Below are 26,962 nucleotides of genomic sequence, written 5' to 3' on the forward strand. Positions count from 1 at the left end.
ATCTGATAGTGGTAGTGGGGTGGTAGAATGCTCCTTTATGTCTCTAATCTGATAGTGGTAGATGTCTTCTTTATGGCTCTAATCTGATAGTGGTAGTGAGGTGGTAGATGTCTCCTTTATGGCTCTAATCTGATAGTGGTAGATGTCTTCTTTATGACTCTAATCTGATAGTGGTAGTGGGGTGGTAGATGTCTGGTCTTCATTATGTCTCTAATCTGATAGTGGTAGTGGGGTGGTAGATGTCTCCTTTATGTCTCTAATCTGATAGTGGTAGTGGGGTGTTAGATGTCTCCTTTATGGCTCTAATCTGATAGTGGTAGTGGGGTGGTAGATTTCTCCTTTATGGCTCTAATCTGATAGTGGTAGTGGGGTGGTAGATGTCTCCTTTATGGCTCTAATCTGATAGGTGTGTTGGGGTGGTAGATGTCTCCTTTATGGCTCTAATCTGATGGTGGTAGTGGGGTGGTAGATGTCTCCTTTATGTCTCTAATCTGATAGTGGTAGTGGGGTGGTAGATGTCTCCTTTATGTCTCTAATCTGATAGTGGTAGTGGGTTGGTAGATGTCTCCTTTATGTCTCTAATCTGATAGTGGTAGATGTCTCCTTTATGTCTCTAATCTGATAGTGGTAGTGAGGTGGTAGATGTCTCCTTTATGGCTCTAATCTGATAGGTGTAGTGGGGTGGTAGATGTCTCCTTTATGGCTCTAATCTGATGGTGGTAGTGGGGTGGTAGATGTCTCCTCCATGTCTCTAATCTGATAGTGGTAGTGGGGTGGTAGATGTCTCCTTTATGGCTCTAATCTGATAGTGGTAGTGGGGTGGTAGATTTCTAGTCTCCTTTATGTCTCTAATCTGATAGTGGTAGTGGGGTGTTAGATGTCTCCTTTATGTCTCTAATCTGATAGTGGTAGTGGGGTGGTAGAATGCTCCTTTATGTCTCTAATCTGATAGTGGTAGATGTCTTCTTTATGGCTCTAATCTGATAGTGGTAGTGAGGTGGTAGATGTCTCCTTTATGGCTCTAATCTGATAGTGGTAGATGTCTTCTTTATGACTCTAATCTGATAGTGGTAGTGGGGTGGTAGATGTCTGGTCTTCATTATGTCTCTAATCTGATAGTGGTAGTGGGGTGGTAGATGTCTCCTTTATGTCTCTAATCTGATAGTGGTAGTGGGGTGTTAGATGTCTCCTTTATGGCTCTAATCTGATAGTGGTAGTGGGGTGGTAGATTTCTCCTTTATGGCTCTAATCTGATAGTGGTAGTGGGGTGGTAGATGTCTCCTTTATGGCTCTAATCTGATAGGTGTAGTGGGGTGGTAGATGTCTCCTTTATGGCTCTAATCTGATGGTGGTAGTGGGGTGGTAGATGTCTCCTTTATGTCTCTAATCTGATAGTGGTAGTGGGGTGGTAGATGTCTCCTTTATGGCTATAATCTGATAGTAGTAGTGGGGTGGTAGATTTCTAGTCTCCTTTATGTCTCTAATCTGATAGTGGTAGTGGGGTGTTAGATGTCTCCTTTATGTCTCTAATCTGATAGTGGTAGTGGGGTGGTAGATGTCTCCTTTATGTCTCTAATCTGATAGTGGTAGTGAGGTGGTATATGTCGCCTTTATGGCTCTAATCTGATAGTGGTAGTGGGGTGGTAGATGTCTCCTTTATGTCTCTAATCTGATAGTGGTAGATGTCTTCTTTATGGCTCTAATCTGATAGTGGTAGTGAGGTGGTAGATGTCTCCTTTATGGCTCTAATCTGATAGTGGTAGATGTCTTCTTTATGACTCTAATCTGATAGTGGTAGTGGGGTGGTAGATGTCTGGTCTTCATTATGTCTCTAATCTGATAGTGGTAGTGGGGTGGTAGATGTCTCCTTTATGTCTCTAATCTGATAGTGGTAGTGGGTTGTTAGATGTCTCCTTTATGTCTCTAATCTGATAGTGGTAGTGGGGTGGTAGATGACTCCTTTATGGCTCTAATCTGATAGTGGTAGTGGGGTGGTAGATGTCTCCTTTATGGCTCTAATCTGATAGTATTAGGGGGGTGGTAGATGTCTAGTCTCCTTTATGTCTCTAATCTGATAGTGGTAGTGGGGTGGTAGATGTCTCCTTTATGTCTCTAATCTGATAGTGGTAGTGGGGTGGTAGATGTCTCCTTTATGGCTCTAATCTGATAGTATTAGGGGGGTGGTAGATGTCTAGTCTCCTTTATGTCTCTAATCTGATAGTGGTAGTGGGGTGGTAGATGTCTCCTTTATGTCTCTAATCTGATAGTGGTAGTGGGGTGGTAGAATGCTCCTTTATGTCTCTAATCTGATAGTGGTAGATGTCTTCTTTATGACTCTAATCTGATAGTGGTAGTGAGGTGGTAGATGTCTAGTGTCCTTTATGGCTCTAATCTGATAGTGGTAGTGGGTTGGTAGATGTCTCCTTTATGTCTCTAATCTGATAGTGGTAGATGTCTCCTTTATGTCTCTAATCTGATAGTGGTAGTGAGGTGGTAGATGTCTCCTTTATGGCTCTAATCTGATAGGTGTAGTGGGGTGGTAGATGTCTCCTTTATGGCTCTAATCTGATAGTGGTAGTGGGGTGGTAGATTTCTCCTTTATGTCTCTAATCTGATAGTGGTAGTGGGGTGGTAGATGTCTCCTTTATGGCTCTAATCTGATAGTGGTAGTGGGGTGGTAGATTTCTAGTCTCCTTTATGTCTCTAATCTGATAGTGGTAGTGGGGTGGTAGATGTCTCCTTTATGTCTCTAATCTGATAGTGGTAGTGGGGTGTTAGATGTCTCCTTTATGTCTCTAATCTGATAGTGGTAGTGGGGTGGTAGAATGCTCCTTTATGTCTCTAATCTGATAGTGGTAGATGTCTTCCTTATGGCTCTAATCTGATAGTGGTAGTGAGGTGGTAGATGTCTCCTTTATGGCTCTAATCTGATAGTGGTAGATGTCTTCTTTATGACTCTAATCTGATAGTGGTAGTGGGGTGGTAGATGTCTGGTCTTCATTATGTCTCTAATCTGATAGTGGTAGTGGGGTGGTAGATGTCTCCTTTATGTCTCTAATCTGATAGTGGTAGTGGGGTGTTAGATGTCTCCTTTATGTCTCTAATCTGATAGTGGTAGTGGGGTGGTAGATGAGTCCTTTATGGCTCTAATCTGATAGTGGTAGTGGGGTGGTAGATGTCTCCTTTATGGCTCTAATCTGATAGTGGTAGTGGGGTGGTAGATGTCTCCTTTATGGCTCTAATCTGATGGTGGTAGTGGGGTGGTAGATGTCTCCTTTATGTCTCTAATCTGATAGTGGTAGTGGGGTGGTAGATGTCTCCTTTATGGCTCTAATCTGATAGTGGTAGTGGGGTGGTAGATTTCTAGTCTCCTTTATGGCTCTAATCTGATAGTGGTAGTGGGGTGGTAGATGTCTCCTTTATGGCTCTAATCTGATAGTGGTAGTGGGGTGGTAGATGTCTAGTCTCCTTTATGTCTCTAATCTGATAGTGGTAGTGGGGTGGTAGATGTCTCCTTTATGTCTCTAATCTGATAGTGGTAGATGTCTTCTTTATGGCTCTAATCTGATAGTGGTAGTGAGGTGGTATATGTCTCCTTTATGGCTCTAATCTGATAGTGGTAGTGGGGTGGTAGATGTCTCCTTTATGTCTCTAATCTGATAGTGGTAGATGTCTTCTTTATGGCTCTAATCTGATAGTGGTAGTGAGGTGGTAGATGCCTCCTTTATGGCTCTAATCTGATAGTGGTAGTGGGGTGGTAGATGTCTCCTTTATGTCTCTAATCTGATAGTGGTAGTGGGGTGGTAGATGTCTCCTTTATGGCTCTAATCTGATAGTGGTAGTGGGGTGGTAGATTTCTAGTCTCCTTTATGTCTCTAATCTGATAGTGGTAGTGGGGTGGTAGATGTCTCCTTTATGTCTCTAATCTGATAGTGGTAGTGGGGTGTTAGATGTCTCCTTTATGTCTCTAATCTGATAGTGGTAGTGGGGTGGTAGAATGCTCCTTTATGTCTCTAATCTGATAGTGGTAGATGTCTTCTTTATGGCTCTAATCTGATAGTGGTAGTGAGGTGGTAGATGTCTCCTTTATGGCTCTAATCTGATAGTGGTAGATGTCTTCTTTATGACTCTAATCTGATAGTGGTAGTGGGGTGGTAGATGTCTGGTCTTCATTATGTCTCTAATCTGATAGTGGTAGTGGGGTGGTAGATGTCTCCTTTATGTCTCTAATCTGATAGTGGTAGTGGGGTGTTAGATGTCTCCTTTATGTCTCTAATCTGATAGTGGTAGTGGGGTGGTAGATGAGTCCTTTATGGCTCTAATCTGATAGTGGTAGTGGGGTGATAGATGTTTCTCCTTTATGGCTCTAATCTGATAGTGGTAGTGGGGTGGTAGATGTCTCCTTTATGGCTCTAATCTGATAGTGGTAGATGTCTTCTTTATGACTCTAATCTGATAGTGGTAGTGGGGTGTTAGATGTCTCCTTTATGTCTCTAATCTGATAGTGGTAGTGGGGTGGTAGATGACTCCTTTATGGCTCTAATCTGATAGTGGTAGTGGGGTGGTAGAATGCTCCTTTATGGCTCTAATCTGATAGTATTAGGGGGGTGGTAGATGTCTAGTCTCCTTTATGTCTCTAATCTGATAGTGGTAGTGGGGTGGTAGATGTCTCCTTTATGTCTCTAATCTGATAGTGGTAGTGGGGTGGTAGATGTCTCCTTTATGGCTCTAATCTGATAGCTTTAGGGGGGTGGTAGATGTCTAGTCTCCTTTATGTCTCTAATCTGATAGTTGTAGTGGGGTGGTAGATGTCTCCTTTATGGCTCTAATCTGATAGTGGTAGATGTCTTCTTTATGACTCTAATCTGATAGTGGTAGTGGGGTGGTAGATGTCTAGTCTCCATTATGTCTCTAATCTGATAGTGGTAGTGGGGTGGTAGATGTCTCCTTTATGGCTCTAATCTGATAGTGGTAGTGGGGTGGTAGATGTCTCCTTTATGGCTCTAATCTGATAGGTGTAGTGGGGTGGTAGATGTCTCCTTTATGTCTCTAATCTGATAGTGGTAGTGGGGTGGTAGATGTCTAGTCTCCTTTATGGCTCTAATCTGATAGTGGTAGTGGTGTGGTAGATGTCTCCTTTATGGCTCTAATCTGATAGTGGTAGTGGGGTGGTAGATGTCTCCTTTATGTCTCTAATCTGATAGTGGTAGTGAGGCGGTAGATGTCTTCTTTATGACTCTAATCTGATAGTGGTAGTGGGGTGTAAGATGTCTCCTTTATGACTCTAATCTGATAGTGGTAGTGAGGTGGTAGATGTCTTCTTTATGACTCTAATCTGATAGTGGTAGTGGGGTGGTAGATGTCTCCTTTATTGCTCTAATCTGATAGTGGTAGTGAGGTGGTAGATGTCTCCTTTATTTCTCTAATCTGATAGTGGTAGTGGGGTGGTAGATGTCTAGTCTCCATTATGTCTCTAATCTGATAGTGGTAGTGGGGTGGTAGATGTCTCCTTTATGGCTCTAATCTGATAGTGGTAGTGGGGTGGTAGATGTCTAGTCTCCATTATGTCTCTAATCTGATAGGTGTAGTGGGGCGGTAGATGTCTCCTTTATGGCTCTAATCTGATGGTGGTAGTGGGGTGGTAGATGTCTCCTTTATGTCTCTAATCTGATAGTGGTAGTGGGGTGGTAGATGTCTCCTTTATGGCTCTAATCTGATAGTGGTAGTGGGGTGGTAGATGTCTAGTCTCATTTATGTCTCTAATCTGATAGTGGTAGTGGGGTGTTAGATGTCTCCTTTATGTCTCTAATCTGATAGTGGTAGTGGGGTGGTAGATGGCTCCTTTATGTCTCTAATCTGATAGTGGTAGATGTCTCCTTTATGGCTCTAATCTGATAGTGGTAGTGGGGTGGTAGATGTCTAGTCTCCTTTATGTCTCTAATCTGATAGTGGTAGTGGGGTGGTAGATGTCTCCTTTATGTCTCTAATCTGATAGTGGTAGATGTCTTCTTTATGACTCTAATCTGATAGTGGTAGTGAGGTGTTAGATGTCTCCTTTATGGCTCTAATCTGATAGTGGTAGATGTCTTCTTTATGACTCTAATCTGATAGTGGTAGTGGGGTGGTAGATGTCTGGTCTTCATTATGTCTCTAATCTGATAGTGGTAGTGGGGTGGTAGATGTCTCCTTTATGTCTCTAATCTGATAGTGGTAGTGGGGTGTTAGATGTCTCCTTTATGTCTCTAATCTGATAGTGGTAGTGGGGTGGTAGAATGCTCCTTTATGGCTCTAATCTGATAGTGGTAGTGGGGTGGTAGATGTCTCCTTTATGGCTCTAATCTGATAGTATTAGTGGGGTGGTAGATGTCTAGTCTCCTTTATGTCTCTAATCTGATAGTGGTAGTGGGGTGGTAGATGTCTGGTCTTCATTATGTCTCTAATCTGATAGTGGTAGTGGGGTGGTAGATGTCTCCTTTATGTCTCTAATCTGATAGTGGTAGTGGGGTGTTAGATGTCTCCTTTATGTCTCTAATCTGATAGTGGTAGTGGGGTGGTAGATGTCTCCTTTATGGCTCTAATCTGATAGTGGTAGTGGGGTGGTAGATGTCTCCTTTATGGCTCTAATCTGATAGTATTAGTGGGGTGGTAGATGTCTAGTCTCCTTTATGTCTCTAATCTGATAGTGGTAGATGTCTTCTTTATGACTCTAATCTGATAGTGGTAGTGAGGTGTTAGATGTCTCCTTTATGGCTCTAATCTGATAGTGGTAGATGTCTAGTCTCCTTTATGTCTCTAATCTGATAGTGGTAGTGAGGTGGTAGATGTCTCCTTTATGGCTCTAATCTGATAGTGGTAGATGTCTTCTTTATGACTCTAATCTGATAGTGGTAGTGGGGTGGTAGATGTCTGGTCTTCATTATGTCTCTAATCTGATAGTGGTAGTGGGGTGGTAGATGTCTCCTTTATGTCTCTAATCTGATAGTGGTAGTGGGGTGTTAGATGTCTCCTTTATGTCTCTAATCTGATAGTGGTAGTGGGGTGGTAGATGTCTCCTTTATGGCTCTAATCTGATAGTGGTAGTGGGGTGGTAGATGTCTCCTTTATGGCTCTAATTTGATAGTATTAGTGGGGTGGTAGATGTCTAGTCTCCTTTATGTCTCTAATCTGATAGTGGTAGTGGGGTGGTAGATGTCTCCTTTATGTCTCTAATCTGATAGTGGTAGTGGGGTGGTAGATGTCTCCTTTATGTCTCTAATCTGATAGTGGTAGATGTCTTCTTTATGACTCTAATCTGATAGTGGTAGTGAGGTGGTAGATGTCTCCTTTATGGCTCTAATCTGATAGTGGTAGATGTCTTCTTTATGACTCTAATCTGATAGTGGTAGTGGGGTGGTAGATGTCTAGTCTCCATTATGTCTCTAATCTGATAGTGGTAGTGGGGTGGTAGATGTCTCCTTTATGGCTCTAATCTGATAGTGGTAGTGGGGTGGTAGATGTCTCCTTTATGGCTCTAATCTGATAGTGGTAGTGGGGTGGTAGATGTCTCCTTTATGGCTCTAATCTGATAGTGGTAGTGAGGTGGTAGATGTCTCCTTTATGGCTCTAATCTGATAGTGGTAGTGAGGTGGTAGATGTCTCCTTTATGGCTCTAATCTGATAGTGGTAGTGGGGTGGTAGATGTCTCCTTTATGGCTCTAATCTGATAGTGGTAGTGGGGTGGTAGATGTCTCCTTTATGGCTCTAATCTGATAGTGGAAGTGGGGTGGTAGATGTCTAGTCTCCTTTATGTCTCTAATCTGATAGTGGTAGTGGGGTGGTAGATGTCTCCTTTATGGCTCTAATCTGATAGTGGTAGTGGGGTGGTAGATGTCTAGTCTCCTTTATGTCTCTAATCTGATAGTGGTAGTGGGGTGGTAGATGTCTAGTGTCCTTTATGGCTCTAATCTGATAGTGGTAGTGGGGTGGTAGATGTCTAGTCTCCTTTATGGCTCTAATCTGATAGTGGTAGTGGAGTGGTAGATGTCTAGTGTCCTTTATGGCTCTAATCTGATAGTGGTAGTGGGGTGGTAGATGTCTCCTTTATGTCTCTAATCTGATAGTGGTAGTGGGGTGGTAGATGTCTAGTCTCCTTTATGGCCCTAATCTGATAGTGGTAGTGGGGTGGTAGATGTCTCCTTTATGGCTCTAATCTGATAGTGGTAGTGGGGTGGTAGATGTCTCCTTTATGGCTCTAATTTGATAGTATTAGTGGGGTGGTAGATGTCTAGTCTCCTTTATGTCTCTAATCTGATAGTGGTAGTGGGGTGGTAGATGTCTCCTTTATGTCTCTAATCTGATAGTGGTAGTGGGGTGGTAGATGTCTCCTTTATGTCTCTAATCTGATAGTGGTAGATGTCTTCTTTATGACTCTAATCTGATAGTGGTAGTGAGGTGGTAGATGTCTCCTTTATGGCTCTAATCTGATAGTGGTAGATGTCTTCTTTATGACTCTAATCTGATAGTGGTAGTGGGGTGGTAGATGTCTAGTCTCCATTATGTCTCTAATCTGATAGTGGTAGTGGGGTGGTAGATGTCTCCTTTATGGCTCTAATCTGATAGTGGTAGTGGGGTGGTAGATGTCTCCTTTATGGCTCTAATCTGATAGTGGTAGTGGGGTGGTAGATGTCTCCTTTATGGCTCTAATCTGATAGTGGTAGTGAGGTGGTAGATGTCTCCTTTATGGCTCTAATCTGATAGTGGTAGTGAGGTGGTAGATGTCTCCTTTATGGCTCTAATCTGATAGTGGTAGTGGGGTGGTAGATGTCTCCTTTATGGCTCTAATCTGATAGTGGTAGTGGGGTGGTAGATGTCTCCTTTATGGCTCTAATCTGATAGTGGAAGTGGGGTGGTAGATGTCTAGTCTCCTTTATGTCTCTAATCTGATAGTGGTAGTGGGGTGGTAGATGTCTCCTTTATGGCTCTAATCTGATAGTGGTAGTGGGGTGGTAGATGTCTAGTCTCCTTTATGTCTCTAATCTGATAGTGGTAGTGGGGTGGTAGATGTCTAGTGTCCTTTATGGCTCTAATCTGATAGTGGTAGTGGGGTGGTAGATGTCTAGTCTCCTTTATGGCTCTAATCTGATAGTGGTAGTGGGGTGGTAGATGTCTAGTGTCCTTTATGGCTCTAATCTGATAGTGGTAGTGGGGTGGTAGATGTCTCCTTTATGTCTCTAATCTGATAGTGGTAGTGGGGTGGTAGATGTCTAGTCTCCTTTATGGCCCTAATCTGATAGTGGTAGTGGGGTGGTAGATGTCTAGTCTCCTTTATGGCTCTAATCTGATAGTGGTAGTGAGGTGGTAGATGTCTCCTTTATGTCTCTAATCTGATAGTGGTAGTGGGGTGGTAGATGTCTCCTTTATGGCTCTAATCTGATAGTGGTAGTGAGGTGGTAGATGTCTCCTTTATGGCTCTAATCTGATAGTGGTAGTGAGGTGGTAGATGTCTCCTTTATTGTCTCTAATCTGATAGTGGTAGTGGGGTGGTAGATGTCTCCTTTATGTCTCTAATCTGATAGTGGTAGTGGTGTGGTAGATGTCTCCTTTATGGCTCTAATCTGATAGTGGTAGTGAGGTGGTAGATTTGTAGTCTCCTTTATGGCTCTAATCTGATAGTGGTAGTGAGGTGGTAGATTTGTAGTCTCCTTTATGGCTCTAATCTGATAGTGGTAGTGAGGTGGTAGATTTGTAGTCTCCTTTATGTCTCTAATCTGATAGTGGTAGTGGGGTGGTAGATGTCTAGTCTCCTTAATGGCTCAGATCAGGGGGACTACATAGTATATACATAGACATCATTCACACATTCAGAGGGACCCAGCTCAGAGGGACCCAGCTCAGAGGGACCCAGCTCAGAGGGGCCCAGCTCAGAGGGGCCCAGCTCAGAGGGGCCCAGCTCAGAGGGGCCCAGCTCAGAGGGACCCAGCTCAGAGGTGCCCAGCTCAGAGGTGCCCAGCTCAGAGGTGCCCAGCTCAGAGGGGCCCAGCTCAGAGGGGCCCAGCTCAGAGGGGCCCAGCTCAGAGGGGCCCAGCTCAGAGGGACCCAGCTCAGAGGGGCCCAGCTCATAAGCTCCATCAACTTCAGATTTTGATTTCGAATTGAAAATGTTTATGCAACAAATGTTAGTGCATCGAATCGATTTGTTCTCTAATCAAACCGAATCGTTTCAAACTAAAACGTATCGTTCCCGTATCGTATCGGAGTCCATTTATTTAGATGCATATCGAATTATCTTGATAGGGAAAGATGCACAGCAATAATGATAGATAAATGTCAGATGCAGTTAAAGTCAGACGTTTACATACACCTTAGCCAAATACATTTAAACTCAGTTATTCACAATTCCTGACATTTAATCCTAGTAAAATATCTCTGTCTTAGGTCAGTTAGGATCACCACTTTATTTTAAGAATGTGAAATGTCAGAATAATATTAGAGAGAATGATTTATTTATTTCAGCTTTTATTTCTTTCATCACATTCCCAGTGGGTCAGAAGTTTACATATACTCAATTAGTATTTGGTAGCATTGCCTTTAAATTGTTTAACTTGGGTCACACGTTTCGGGTAGCCTTCCACAAGCTTCCCACAAGAAGTTGGGTGAATTTTGGCCCATTCCTCCTGACAGAGCTGGTGTAACTGAGTCAGTTTTGCAGGCCTCCTTGCTCGCACACGCTTTTTCAGTTCTGCCCACAAATTGTCTATAGGATTGAGGTCAGGGCTTTGTGATGGCCACTCCAATACCTTGACTTTGTTGTCCTTAAGCCATTTTGCCACAACTTTGGAAGTATGCTTGGGGTCATTGTCCATTTGGAAGACCCATTTGCCACCAAGCTTTAACTTCCTGACTGATGTCTTGAGATGTTGCTTCAATATATCCACATACTTTTTCTTCCTCATGATGCCATCTATTTTGTGAAGTGCACCAGTCCATCCTGCAGCAAAGCACCCCCACAACATGATGTTGTTTCATCAGACAAGAGGGCATTTCTCCAAAAAGTCAGATCTTTGTCCCCATGTGCAAACCGTAGTCTGGCTTTTTTATGGCGGTTTTGGAGCAGTGGCTTCTTCCTTGCTGAGCGGCCTTTCAGGTTATGTCGATATAGGACTCGTTTTACTGTGGATATAGATACTTTTGTACCTGTTTCTTCCAGCATCTTCACAAGGTCCTTTGCTGCTGTTCTGGGATTGATTTGCACTTTTCGTACCAAAGTACGCTCATCTCTAGGAGACAGAACGCGTCACCTTCCTGAGCGGTATGACGGCTGCGTGGTCTCATGGTGTTTATACTTGCGTACTATTGTTTGTACATATGAATGTGGTACCTTCAGGCGTTTGGAAATTGTTCCCAAGGATGAACCAGACTTGTGGAGGTCTACAATTTTTTTTCTGAGATCTTGGCTGATTTCTTTTTATTTTCCCATGATGTCAAGCAAAGAGGCACTGAGTTTGAAGGTAGGCCTTGAAATACATCCACAGGTACACCTCCAATTGACTCAAATTATGTCAATTAGCCTATCAGAAGCTTCTAAAGCAATGACATCATTTTCTGGATTTTTCCCAGCTGTTGAAAGGCACAGTCAACTTAGTGTATGTTAACTTCTGACCCACTGGAATTGTGATACAGTGAATTATAAGTGAAATAATCTGTCTGTAAACAATTGTTGGAAAAATTACTTGTGTCATGCACAAAGTAGATGTCCTAACCGACTTGCCAAAACTATAGTTTGTTGTGAAGAAATTTGTGGAGTGGTTGAAAAACGAGTTTTAATGACTCCAACCTAAGTGTATGTAAACTTCCGACTTCAACTGTAGGTAGATAGTGTAGATATATACTGTAGCTAGATGATATATTGTAGTGATCTGTGTGTGTGTGTGTGTGTGTGTGTGTGTGTGTGTGTGTGTGTGTGTGTGTGTGTGTGTGTGTGTGTGTGTGTGTGTGTGTGTGTGTGTGTGTGTGTGTGTTCTCCAGGCGTTTTTCTCCTCGATAACGGACATGTGTGAGAATGGCGGGAAGCGCCCGGTTGCGGAGGTCACTGTCGGCTTCACCAAGGAGCAGGCCGACACCATCCGACGCATACGCAACAGCAAGGACTCCTGGGATATGCTGGGGGTAAAACCTGGAGCCACACGGTAAGAGCAGGGGTCATGAGTCAAACATGGAGCCTCAGGCACAGTCCAGAAACCCCTGACCCCCTGACCCCCTGGCCAGGGGTGTCTGAAATCATTCCATGGAGGGCCAAGTCTCTGCTGGTTTTGATTATTTCCTTTACATTTGTGGCCAATTAAGACCTAGACAACCAGGTGAGGAGAATTCCTAACTAACCAATTGAGACCTAGACAACCAGGTGAGGAGAATTCCTAACTAACCAATTGAGACCTAGACAACCAGGTGAGGAGAATTCCTAACTAACCAATTGAGACCTAGCCAACCAGGTGAGGAGAATTCCTAACTAACCAATTAAGACCTAGACAACCAGGTGAGGAGAATTCCTAACTAACCAATTAAGACCTAGACAACCAGGTGAGGAGAATTCCTAACTAACCAATTGAGACCTAGCCAACCAGGTGAGGAGAATTCCTAACTAACCAATTGAGACCTAGACAACCAGGTGAGGAGAATTGCTAACTAACCAATTAAGACCTAGACAACCAGGTGAGGAGAATTGCGAACTAACCAATTGAGACCTAGACAACCAGGTGAGGAGAATTGCTAACTAACCAATTGAGACCTAGACAACCAGATGAGGAGAATTCCTAACTAACCAATTGAGACCTAGACAACCAGGTGAGGAGAATTCCTAACTAACCAATTAAGACCTAGACAACCAGGTGAGGAGAATTCCTAACTAACCAATTGAGACCTAGACAACCAGGTCAGGTGAATTCCTAACTAACCAATTAAGACCTAGACAAGCAGATGAGGAGAATTCCTAACTAACCAATTAAGACCTAGACAACCAGGTGAGGAGAATTCCTAACTAACCAATTAAGACCTAGACAAGCAGATGAGGAGAATTCCTAACTAACCAATTGAGACCTAGACAACCAGGTGAGGAGAATTCCTAACTAACCAATTAAGACCTAGACAACCAGGTGAGGAGAATTGCTAACTAACCAATTGAGACCTAGACAACCAGGTGAGGAGAATTCCTAACTAACCAATTGAGACCTAGACAACCAGGTGAGGAGAATTCCTAACTAACCAATTAAGACCTAGACAACCAGGTGAGGAGAATTCCTAACTAACCAATTGAGACCTAGACAACCAGGTGAGGTGAATTCCTAACTAACCAATTAAGACCTAGACAAGCAGATGAGGAGAATTCCTAACTAACCAATTAAGACCTAGACAACCAGGTGAGGAGAATTCCTAACTAACCAATTAAGACCTAGACAACCAGGTGAGGAGAATTCCTAACTAACCAATTAAGACCTAGACAACCAGGTGAGGAGAATTCCGAACTAACCAATTGAGACCTAGACAACCAGGTGAGGAGAATTCCTAACTAACCAATTAAGACCTAGACAACCAGGTGAGGAGAATTGCTAACTAACCAATTAAGACCTAGACAACCAGGTGAGGAGAATTCCTAACTAACCAATTAAGACCGAGACAACCAGGTGAGGAGAATTGCTAACTAACCAATTAAGACCTAGACAACCAGGTGAGGAGAATTCCTAACTAACCAATGACCTTAATTGATCGGTCTGATGCAGACACTCAGCCCTCCATGGAATGAATTTGACCCCTGTTCCCTAGACACTTGGAATGAGTTTGACCCCTGTTCCCTAGACACTTGGAATGAGTTTGACCCCTGTTCCCTAGACACTTGGAATGAGTTTGACCCCTGTTCCCTAGACACTTGGAATGAGTTTGACCCCTGTTCCCTAGACACTTGGAATGAGTTTGACCCCTGTTCCCTAGACACTTGCAATGAGCTTGACCCCTGTTCCCTAGACACTTGCAATGAGTTTGACCCCTGTTCCCTAGACACTTGGAATGACTTTGACCCCTGTTCCCTGGACACTTGGAATGAGTTTGACCCCTGTTCCCTAGACACTTGGAATGAATTTGACCCCTGTTCCCTGGACACTTGGAATGAATTTGACCCCTGTTCCCTGGACACTTGGAATGAATTTTACCCCTGTTCCCTAGACACTTGGAATGAATTTGACCCCTGTTCCCTGGACACTTGGAATGAGTTTGACCCCTGTTCCCTAGACACTTGGAATGAATTTGACCCCTGTTCCCTGGACACTTGGAATAGCTCCACATTAACTTCTGATCAACTGGGTTGTATTACCGCAATGATCTGTCCAATCTCTCAGAATGACACAATGATCTTTCCAATCACTCAGAATGACACAATGACTTGTCCAATCACTCAGAATGACACAATGACCTGTCCAATCGCTCAGAATGACACAATGACTTGTCCAATCACTCTTAGATAAGTGTCTAGGGGCTAGAGGTTGTTATGACAACAGGGCCTCTGTCAGGGGTTAAGAAGATCAGGAGGACAGATCATCTCTTCTTAACCCCTTCCTGTCTATTACTGCAATTAGACCCTGTTGCCATGTTACCATGCAGTCCCACTCCAACAGCCCACTCAGTCACGCTATCCTGTCCTCTACTCTGTCAATTCATCCTCCACAATCTGATCTGTACTCAATTAAATGAAATGTGTTTATTGATGTGACAGGTTCATGTTGGCAAAAGAAGAGAACACTTCATTTGGATCGTCTGTAGAGCATCTACAGATGGACTGACTATCAACAACATTTAACCTATCTACTAACCCTAGTTATACCCCTAACCCTTATCCTAACCTAACCCTTATCCTAACCTTACCCTAACCCTTATCCTAACCCTAACCTAACCTTAACCCTTATTCTAAACCTAACCTAACCCTAACTTAACCTTAACCCTTATCCTAACCCTAACCTAACCTTAACCCTTATTCTAAACCTAACCTAACCCTTATCCTAACCCTAACCCTTATCCTAACCCTAACCTAACCTTAACCCTTATCCTAACCTAACCTTAACCCTTATCCTAACCCTAATCTAAACTTAACCCTTATCCTAACCCTAACCTTACCCTAACCCTTATCCTAACCCTAACCTAACCTTAACCCTTATCCTAACCCTAACCTTAACCCTTATCCTAACCCTAACTTAACCTTAACCCTTATCCTAACCCTAACCTAACCTTAACCCTTATCCTAACCCTAACCTAACCTTAACCCTTATCTTAACCCTAACCTTAACCCTTATCCTAACCCTAACCTAACCCTTATCCTAACCCTAACCTTAAGCCTTATCCTAACCCTAACCTTACCCTAACCCTTATCCTAACCCTAACCCTTATCCTAACCCTAAACTTAACCCTTATCCTAACCCTAACCCTTATTCTAACCATAACCCTATTTTAACCCTAGCCCTAACCCTTATTCTAACCCTAACCCTTATTCTAACCCTAACCCTTATTCTAACCCTAACTATAAGTGGTTGCTTATCAACAGTTTGTTGATAGTATGATCGTCTGTAGAGCCTCTATATGGGACTATCTGGACCAGACCAGAGAGAGAGAGTAACAGCAGAACTAGAATGAGATTATATTTATATGGGATGAACTCTCTCTTTCTCTCTTTACCTCTTTACCTCTCTCTACCTCTCTCTTTCTCTCTCTCTCTCTGTCTCCCTCTCTCTTTCTCTCTCTCCCTCTCTCTTTCTCTCTCTACCTCTCTCTTTCTCGCTCTCTCTCTCTCTCTGTCTCGCTCTCTCTCTTTCTCGCCCTACTCTCTCTCTCACTCTCTCAAAAAAACAAACTTCTCTCAGTAATTTCTATCTTCCCTGATATGAGGCAGCTAGGTGTGTGTGTGGAGGGGATTGGGGGCTTGGATTTAGCGAGGGGATTAGAAGACAGTGGAGAATCTCATTACTCCGTCCACCTGACAATCAACTTCTTCCATACACACACACACACACGCGCGGCGGCTTCAACAGCGCCTTCCTCTTGGTCTAACTTTGGTTCCTGTTTGTGTTTCCAGGGAGGAGGTTAACAAGGCGTACAGGAAGCTGGCTGTGTTGCTCCATCCGGATAAGTGCGTTGCCCCGGGCAGCGAGGATGCTTTCAAGGCTGTGGTGAACGCTCGCACCTCCTTGCTCAAGAACATCAAGTAGGACGCTCCGCCAACCAATGCCAGCTAGGGACTCCGGTCAACGCTCTACACTCCACCCATGACCCCTCGCCCCAGAACGTCATTAGCCTTTTCTACCCTCTCCTAACCCCTTCTCCCCCCTCCCTGCTCTCCACCCCTCCCACCAGGTGCCATGACATTTTGCTACAACAGAGATTTATAAAGTCACTACTGATGATGTGCCACAGCTACTCTGTCTCTCTGTAAGGAGTCAATGCTTTAAACTGTCATCTTTCAAACACTGCAGAGAGAAGTCAATGGAAGACCTGGTAAGTCATTAACTTGGTCCTAACCAGTAAGGCTGGGAAATGCCAGGGACCTCACGATACGATATTGTCACAATACTTTAGGTGCCGATACGAAATGAAAACACGTTTTGATCAGTCATGGGGGGGGGGGAAAAGTGCTGAAAATGAATTTGTTCCCCTATTTAAAAAGGAGATGAAGAACAAGCTATGAAGGATAAATGTTGGTAACAAGAATTATATTGCAATATTGTCAAAACATAATTACCCCGATATGTGACTCCATCAATTACTTCTAACCAGATGTTGTTAGCTCTGGTCCAGAGCGTTCAAGCAGCTTGTTGAGTTAAAGGAAGGTTCAACATCAGCAAGCTGCACACACGTAACGCCCTGGACAAGAGCTATAGGTGCTGTAAACATGAATGGTTGTAATAAGGTGGGTAATGCAACAACAACAAAATTACACAACGTGATTTCGCCACGTTTTTTTGCTGTCCCAGACACATTTTCCTGAAATCCTATGAGGTTGGGCTAGGCTAGGATCAGTACGTGGGGACTCGTAGTTTGAGCGGGTCGAGGAGGCACCGATGATGGCGGTTCCATTTTCCAGACCCTCGTCGGATGAGACAATTTTAAAAATTTTCCGACGTCAGAAATGTTGGTCGTCCATCTTGCAGGGATGTGACTAATGGAGCATTTTTCTTCATGTTTCAACGGGTTTGAGAAGCACTGGTCTACAGTCCCTACTCTGCCCTCTGGACAAACCTCATCCTTTGAAATACTTACCCCAGCCAACCCCATACAGTATAACTCAGTGTTCACAGCGTATATGCTGTGTCCCCTTCCTCAAGACATTTTGTTTCTCCACAGCCACAGATTCACCGAGGGGTGTAGTAACTAACTGAGAGATGGGGAAACTGCAGCAAACCTCTTAAGCAAGTGCCCATCTTAGCTCTAGAGGATCACATGTATATCCACCATCACCCACTACAGAGCCCCAGCTCTCAGTACACCAAACCAAAACCCTGTTTGTCAAAACCCAGTTTGGTTTGAATAATCTGGATGATCAGTCACATCCTATTACTCATCCAAAAGATGTTAGATACCCCCCCGGTATATATTCCCCCCCCCCGGTATATATACCCAAATCAAATGTATTTATAAAGCCCTTCGTACATCAGCTGATATCTCAAAGTGCTGTACAGAAACCCAGCCTAAAACCCCAAACACCAAGCAATGCAGGTGTAGAAGCACGGTGGCTAGGAAAAACTCCCTAGAAAGGCCAAAACCTAGGAAGAAACCTAGAGGAACCAGGCTATGAGGGGTGGCCAGTCCTCTTCTGGCTGTGCCGGGTGGAGATTATAAATAAATTATAATACCTTCACTTAAACGTTTACTGAAATGTCTGCTGATGACTTCATAGCTGACAGAGCTCCTGATTGGTGGGTAGAGCTATGACATCGGCAGTGCCAAACCCTAACAGTGGTGTTTACATGATGATGATTAGAGGTTGTAATCATAGAATACAATCTCTAGAACGGGTTTTGGAGCCTCTGACCCTATTGACTTGAATGGGGAGGCCCGTTCTATAGATTCTATTTCTATGTCTGTGAGAACCTGGAACAGGGGAGGATGTTGCAAAGCACGATCGATTAGTTACCCTGCTCACCGGGCCAACGTTTCCTTCAATAACTTCATATGTTTATCGAGATAGATTTTGAAAATGGTATAATTAACTCAACGACCACAACAACCCATAATCCCAAATTAAAAAAAAAAAAATGAAAGAATAATAAGATAATTGAGCAGGTTGTAAAAGTGAGCAGGTTAACTTAGTGAATGTGTTTTCTGATACGGCCCACTGGGTATTTTATAAACGAACTAGACTGGCGTGTTTGTTTACGACTCCTATTGGTCCAAGTGACTGACATGTTAAAGGTCCAATGAAGACATGTTTATCTCCATATCAAATAATTTCTTGGGTAACAATTAAGTATCTGACTGTGATTTGTTTCTAATTCAAATGGTCAAAAAGGAACAAAAATAGCTTTTTAGCAAAGAGGCAATTTCTGAATTTCACTGTGGGAGTGGTCTGAGTGGGGAGGGGAAAATGGAAAACTATCTTTTATTGGCAGAGAAGTTTGGAACTCTCTTTCTTATTGGTCTATTACCTAATTCACCGCCCTGTGATGTCACCAGGCAGGCCAAAACTCCATCCCACCAAAACAGGCTGACATTTCAGGCGGTCTTTTCAAACAGCTCTTACACTTAAAGGGCATTATCATAATTTTCACAGTATTATTCCAACCTCCATAGTGTGGAAATATATATAAAACACAGCAAAAATCACGTTTTTGACTGCACTGGGCCTTTTTAAGGTACAACTAAGACATGAGAAGATAGATGATTTTAGCCTGAGTAGTGAGCATGGTATTTAAACACGCAGACAGATGTGTATATGAAATCCATGCTATTTATATTTTTATATCAACACCAGAAGAGTGAACATACTGTATGACTATAAAGATATGTGCTGGTACTTCCTGTATAATATATATTGAACTATGATTTGTTTCTTTCGTCATGTATAGTATGTTTATAAATGTGAATATTTATGGTGAGGATTTTATCTATTTGATAAGAGGATATTTATTGTACTGAATCGTTACTGTGAAGCATGTTTTGAACCAGGCAGAGCACAGTGAGTGAACAATGACAACAGAGTGAATGATCACTAGCTTCGATACCGTGTGGTAGATAGCGCTATTAGCTTCGATATGGTGTGTTTACCTTGATTAGCTCTGTGAGAGACTGTATTATTTCATGTTTTGTACCCCGGGAAGTGTAGTTGCTGCTTTTGTAATGGCTAATGTGAATCCTATTACTGTAAAGAAATAGTATGTTAGAGTCATTTTTACAGGAGGCTTCCGTATTACAGTTAATAACAGTATTTTTCAACATTTTGCCCATAATGCAGTGCAGTATGTTAACATTATTAAAGTGACCAGTGTTCCATTACTAAAGTGACTAGTGATTCCATGACTATTTTTTATTTAAAAAAAAATATTGAACCTTTATTTACCTAGGCAAGTCAGTTAAGAACAAATTCTTATTTACAATGACCGCCTACCCCGGCCAAACCAGGGGGACTCAATCATGGGACTCAATCATGGCCTGTGATTCAGGCTGGATTCGAACCAGGGACTCTAGTGTCACCTCTTGCACTGAGATACAGTGTCTTAGACCGCTGCACCACTCGGGAGCCCCAGCCTTGAGTCTTCTTGGGTATGACACTGTAAGCTTTTCACACCTGTATTTGGGGACTTTCTCCCATTCTTCTCTGCAGATCCTCTCAAGCTTTGTCAGGTTGGATGGGGAGCGTCGCTACACAGCTATTCTCAGGTCTCTCCAGAGATGTGCAAGTCCAGACTCTGGCTGGGCCACTTAAGGACATTCCGAGACTTGTCCTGAAACCACTCCTGCGATGTCTTGGCTGTGTGCTTAGGGTCGTTGTCCTGTTGCAGTATCTAAGGTGCAGGATAGGGTAACCAGGTGGTAGCCTGGCTAGTGACCGTGACTAAAGTTCAGGGCAGGATTCTGGGTGGAGACTATTGATGGCTATTTAACAGTCTGATGGCCTTGAGATAGAATCTGTTTTTCAGTCTCTCGGTCCCAGCTTTGATGCACCTGTACTGACCTCACCTTCTGGATGATAGTGGGGTAAACAGGTCATGGCTCAAGGTGGCTGAGGTCCTTGAGGATCTTTTTTGACATTCCTAGGCTGGCCTCTTGGTGGCAGGATGCGATTGGACGGTCCCTGACCTCACGGCATGCTGGGTATAATCTAGATAAAAGGCTGATTAAAGCACGTCAGGCACACTGCCATGTGATTATACACACACACACACACACACACACACACACACACACACACACACACACACACACACACACACACACACACACACACACACACACACACACACACACTGGTGACTTCACTTGGACTCAGTCCATGACTGGACAACTGACGCACGCTGCCACTGACCTTGTTACACCCTGCCCACTGAACTCGTTACACCCTGCCACTGACCTCGTTACACCCTGCCACTGACCTCGTTACACCCTGCCACTGACCTCAGCGCACCCTGCCACTGACCTCAGCGCACCGTGCCACTGACCTCGTTACACCCTGCCACTGACCTCGTTACACCCTGCCACTGACCTCGTTACACCCTGCCACTGACCTCGTTACACCCTGCCACTGACCTCGTTACACCCTGCCACTGACCTCGTTACACCCTGCCACTGACCTCAGCGCACCCTGCCCACTGACCTCGTTACACCCTGCCACTGACCTCGTTACACCCTGCCACTGACCTCGTTACACCCTGCCACTGACCTCGTTACACCCTGCCACTGACCTCAGCGCACCCTGCCACTGACCTCGTTACACCCTGCCCACTGACCTCGTTACACCCTGCCACTGACCTCAGCGCACCCTGCCACTGACCTCGTTACACCCTGCCACTGACCTCGTTACACCCTGCCACTGACCTCGTTACACCCTGCCACTGACCTCGTTACACCCTACCACTGACCTCGTTACACCCTGCCACTGACCTCAGCGCACCCTGCCACTGACCTCAGCGCACCCTGCCACTGACCTCAGCGCACCCTGCCACTGACCTCGTTACACCCTGCCACTGACCTCAGCGCACCCTGCCACTGACCTCAGCGCACCCTGCCACTGACCTCAGCGCACCCTGCCACTGACCTCGTTACACCCGAGGGACCGTGTCATCCAATACAGAGACGAGGCACCGTGTCGTCCAATACAGAGACGAGGGACCGTGTCGTCCAATACAGAGACGAGGGACCGTGTCATCCAATACAGAGACGAGGGACCGTGTCATCCAATACAGAGACGAGGGACCGTGTCATCCAATTCAGAGACGAGGGACCGTGTCATCCAATACAGAGACGAGGGACCGTGTCATCCAATACAGAGACGAGGGGCCGTGTCATCCAATACAGAGACGAGGGACCGTTTCATCCAATACAGAGACGAGGGACCGTTTCATCCAATACAGAGACGAGGGACCGTTTCATCCAATACAGAGACGAGGGACCGTGTCATCCAATACAGAGACGAGGGACCGTGTCATCCATTACAGAGACGAGGGACCGTGTCATCTAATACAGAGACGAGGGACCGTGTCATCCAATACAGAGACGAGGGACCGTGTCATCCAATACAGAGACGAGGGACCGTGTCATCCAATAGAGAGACGAGGGACCGTGTCATCCAATACAGAGACGAGGCACCGTGTCGTCCAATACAGAGACGAGGGACCGTGTCATCCAATACAGAGACGAGGGACCGTGTCATCAAATACAGAGACGAGGGACCGTTTCATCCAATACAGAGACGAGGGACCGTGTCATCCAATACAGAGACGAGGGACCGTGTCATCCAATACAAAGACGAGGCACCGTGTCGTCCAATACAGAGACGAGGGACCGTTTCATCCAATACAGAGACGAGGGACCGTGTCATCCAATACAGAGACGAGGGACCGTGTCATCCAATTCAGAGACGAGGGACCGTGTCATCCAATACAGAGACGAGGGACCGTGTCATCCAATACAGAGACGAGGGACCGTGTCATCCAATACAGAGACGAGGGACCGTGTCATCAAATACAGAGACGAGGGACCGTTTCATCCAATACAGAGACGAGGGACCGTGTCGTCCAATACAGAGACGAGGGACCGTGTCATCCAATACAGAGACGAGGGACCGTGTCATCCAATACAGAGATGAGGGACCGTGTCATCCAATAGAGAGACGAGGGACCGTGTCATCCAATAGAGAGACGAGGGACCGTGTCATCCAATACAGAGACGAGGGACCGTGTCATCCAATACAGAGACGAGGGACCGTGTCATCCAATACAGAGACGAGGGACCGTGTCATCCAATAGAGAGACGAGGGACCGTGTCATCCAATACAGAGACGAGGCACCGTGTCGTCCAATACAGAGACGAGGGACCGTGTCATCCAATACAGAGACGAGGGACCGTGTCATCAAATACAGAGACGAGGGACCGTTTCATCCAATACAGAGACGAGGGACCGTGTCATCCAATACAGAGACGAGGGACCGTGTCATCCAATACAGAGACGAGGCACCGTGTCGTCCAATACAGAGACGAGGGACCGTTTCATCCAATACAGAGACGAGGGACCGTGTCATCCAATACAGAGACGAGGGACCGTGTCATCCAATACAGAGACGAGGGACCGTGTCATCCAATTCAGAGACGAGGGACCGTGTCATCCAATACAGAGACGAGGGACCGTGTCATCCAATACAGAGACGAGGGACCGTGTCGTCCAATACAGAGACGAGGGACCGTGTCGTCCAATACAGAGACGAGGGACCGTGTCGTCCAATACAGAGACGAGGGACCGTGTCATCCAATATAGAGACGAGGGACCGTGTCATCCAATACAGAGACGAGGGACCGTGTCGTCCAATACAGAGACGAGGGACCGTTTCATCCAATACAGAGACGAGGGACCGTGTCATCCAATACAGAGACGAGGGACCGTGTCATCCAATACAGAGACGAGGGACCGTGTCATCCAATTCAGAGACGAGGGACCGTGTCATCCAATACAGAGACGAGGGACCGTGTCATCCAATACAGAGACGAGGGACCGTGTCGTCCAATACAGAGACGAGGGACCGTGTCGTCCAATACAGAGACGAGGGACCGTGTCGTCCAATACAGAGACGAGGGACCGTGTCATCCAATACAGAGACGAGGGACCGTGTCATCCAATACAGAGACGAGGGACCGTGTCGTCCAATACAGAGACGAGGGACCGTGTCGTCCAATACAGAGACGAGGGACCGTGTCATCCAATACAGAGACGAGGGACCGTGTCGTCCAATACAGAGACGAGGGACCGTGTCGTCCAATACAGAGACGAGGGACCGTGTCGTCCAATACAGAGACGAGGGACCGTGTCGTCCAATACAGAGACGAGGGACCGTGTCATCCAATACGTTTTGAGGAGGAGGCGGTGAGAACAGAGGACACATGAGGTTCTGTCTCCCTGTCTACTGCTGGCTCCTTCACTGTGTGTATAGTCAAGCTAACTGTTAAAAATGTGGCTTCTCCTCTCCATCTCTCCTTTCTCCTTTGTTCCTATGTTCTATATTGTCTCTCTGTGGATTATTGGAGCCGAATTCGTGGTGCAGTACACGCCCAGCCAGGCCCAGAGCAGGTCACCAAAGGCCAGGGAGCTTTGGGCCCATCTGTTTAGCTCATTACCTTGGCTCAGGGTTAAGAGCAGCATCACTAAACCCTTTCCACTCTGTGACGGGATGCCAGTGACAGCCTTTACCTAACTGTACTTTAATACATTACAGTTACTTATCTATCCACTGCACTGGACTGGCTATGTTTGGCTTTTTGCCCCCAAGCTGAATCTTTTAAGGAGGTTAGTATATTTTACATCCAGAACATATCTGACAGGATAGAAGATCGTGAGAAGGAGACGGTTAACTGGTCGCTAAGTGGGTTAGCAGAGAAACAGGAAGAGAAGAGGAGAGAGGAGAAAGAGGACTGCAGAAGAAGACTGGAAGACTTCTGAAGTGGTGTTTTTAACAATAACATGGAGACAAAGTGCCATGGTGTTCTGAGCAGGAACAGGTTTAACTGGTGTCTGATGGGAGTGCCATGGTGTTCTGAGCAGGAACAGGTTTAACTGGTGTCTGATGGGAGAGCCATGGTGTTCTGAGCAGGAACACGTTTAACTGGTGTCTGATGGGAGAGCCATGGTGTTCTGAGCAGGAACAGTTTAACTGGTGTCTGATGGGAAGCCATGGTGTTTTGAGGCAGGAACAGATTAACTGGTGTCTGATGGGAGAGCCATGGTGTTCTATAGAACTACCTCGCTGCATTCTAGATCTCGTGAGGAGACGACACGCTCAGTGGCTGGATGTACACGCCTCATCACAACCCCAACTCATCCACTATGGTAAGTTACACCCGCTTCTTCCACATGACACACACATCACATTTAACCTCACAGATTTATACTTTTTTAAGTATGATCGGTAGAGAAGAGGTTGTAATTCCACATGCTAACTGTCTGTGGTGCTGTATCTGTGTATCGGTAGTCTGTAGGAGAGTAGCCACACACTCTACCATGTAAAACACATCGAGGCATGTCCCCTCATCATCATCATCTTCATCATCATCTGTGGAGTAAATTGTCGACTTAGTTTTCCCTGCACTAAAAGCCAGTAAATTGTGTCATTGATCAGTGTGTAGGCTGCTGGGGGTGATCTATATTCTGAAGAGGCTATGGGCCTGAATTGGAGGGCCAGGGTTAATTTGGGCCTGAATGGGAGGGCCAGGGTTAATATGGGCCTGAATGAGATGGTCAGGGTTAACATGGGCCTGAATGGGAGGATCAGGGTTAATATGGGCTTGAATGAGATGGTCAGGGTTAATATGGGCCTGAATGAGATGGTCAGGGTTAATATGGGCCTGAATGGGAGGGTCAGGGTTAATATGGGCCTGAATGAGATGGTCAGGGTTAATATGGGCCTGAATGACATGGTCAGGGTTAATATGGGCCTGAATGGGAGGGTCAGGGTTAATATGGGCCTGAATGGGAGAGTCAGGGTTAACATGGGCCTGAATGGGAGGGTCAGGGTTAATATGGGCCTGAATGGGAGGGTCAGGGTTAATTTGGGCCTGAATGAGAGCGTCAGGGTTAATATGGGCCTGAATGGGAGGGTCAGGGTTAACATGGGCCTGAATGAGATGGTCAAGGTTAATATGGGCCTGAATGAGATGGTCAGGGTTAATATGGGCCGGAATGGTAGGGTCAGTGTTAATATGGGCCTGAATGAGAGGGTCAGGGTTAATATGGGCCTGAATTGGAGGGTCAGGGTTAATATGGGCCTGAATGGGTGGGTAGGGTCAGGGTTAATATGGGCCTGAATGGGAGGGTCAGGGTTAATATGGGCCTGAATGGGAGGGTAAGGGTTAATATGGGCCTCAATGAGAGTGTCAGGGTTAATATGGGCCTGAATGAGAGGGTTAGGGTTAATTTTGACCTGAATGAGAGGGTCAGGGTTAATATGGGCCTGAATGGGAGGGTCAGGGTTAATATGGGCCTGAATGAGAGGGTCAGGGTTAATATTGGCCTGAATGAGAGGGTTAGGGTTAATTTTGACCTGAATGAGAGGATCAGGGTTAATATGGGCCTGAATGGTAGGGTCAGGGTTAATATGGGCCTGAATGAGAGGGTCAGGGTTAATATGGGCCTGAATGGGAGGGTCAGGGTTAATATGGGCCTGAATGAGAGGGTCAGGGTTAATATGGGCCTGAATGGGAGGGTCAGGGTTAATATGGGCCTGAATGGGAGGGTCAGGGTTAATATGGGCCTGAATGAGAGCGTCAGTGTTAATATGGGCCTGAATGAGAGGGTTAGGTTTAATTTGTACCTGAATGAGAGGGCCAGGGTTAATATGGGCCTGAATGAGGGTGTCAGGGTTAATATGGGCCTGAATGGTAGGGTTAGGGTTAATATGGGCCTGAATGAGAGGGTCAGGGTTAACATGGGCCTGAAAGAGACTCAGGTTTAATATGGGCCGGAATGGTAGGGTCAGTGTTAATATGGGCCTGAATGAGGGTGTCATGGTTAATTTGGGTCTGAATGGGAGGGTCAGGGTTAATATGGGCCTGAATGGGAGGGTCAGGGTTAATATGGGCCTGAATGGGAGGGTCAGGGTTAATATGGGCCTGAATGGGAGGGTCAGGGTTAATATGGGCCTGAATGGGAGGGTCAGGGTTAATATGGGCCTGAATGAGAGCGTCAGGGTTAATATGGGCCTGAATGGGAGGGTCAGGGTTAATATGGGCCTGAATGATAGGGTCAGGGTTAATATGGGCCTGAATGGGAGGGTCAGGGTTAATATGGGCCTGAATGGGAGGGTCAGGGTTAATATGGGCCTGAATGGGAGGGTCAGGGTTAATATGGGCCTGAATGAGAGCGTCAGGGTTAATATGGGCCTGAATGGGAGGGTCAGGGTTAATATGGGCCTGAATGGGAGGGTCAGGGTTAATATGGGCCTGAATGAGATGGTCAGGGTTAATATGGGCCTGAATGGGAGGGTCAGGGTTAATATGGGCCTGAATGAGAGGGTCAGGGTTAATATGGGCCTGAATGGGAGGGTCAGGGTTAATATGGGCCTGAATGGGAGGGTCAGGGTTAATATGGGCCTGAATGGGAGGGTCAGGGTTAAAATGGGCCTGAATGGGAGGGTCAGGGTTAATATGGGCCTGAATGGGAGGGTCAGGGTTAACATGGGCCTGAATGGGAGGGTCAGGGTTAATATGGGCCTGAATGGGAGGGTCAGGGTTAATATGGGCCTGAATGGGAGGGTCA

General features: G+C 45.4%; 1 protein-coding gene across 2 annotated transcripts in view; it reads left to right on the top strand.

Moving 5' to 3' along the window:
- dnajc27 (DnaJ (Hsp40) homolog, subfamily C, member 27) overlaps window positions 1–19,509 on the top strand; it is a 53,790-nt gene extending 34,281 nt beyond the window's left edge. For both annotated transcript variants that reach the window (XM_055865530.1, XM_055865529.1), the window contains 2 exons: window positions 12,004–12,164; window positions 16,088–19,509. In XM_055865530.1, coding sequence (XP_055721505.1) covers window positions 12,004–12,164; window positions 16,088–16,220 — 294 coding nt within the window. In that variant the 3' untranslated portion in view covers window positions 16,221–19,509. The remainder of the gene's footprint in view (window positions 1–12,003; window positions 12,165–16,087) is intronic.
- The last annotated feature ends 7,453 nt before the right edge of the window (window positions 19,510–26,962 follow it).

This window comes from Salvelinus fontinalis, chromosome 16 (assembly GCF_029448725.1).
Source record: "Salvelinus fontinalis isolate EN_2023a chromosome 16, ASM2944872v1, whole genome shotgun sequence".
Classification (NCBI taxonomy): Eukaryota; Metazoa; Chordata; class Actinopteri; order Salmoniformes; family Salmonidae; genus Salvelinus; species Salvelinus fontinalis.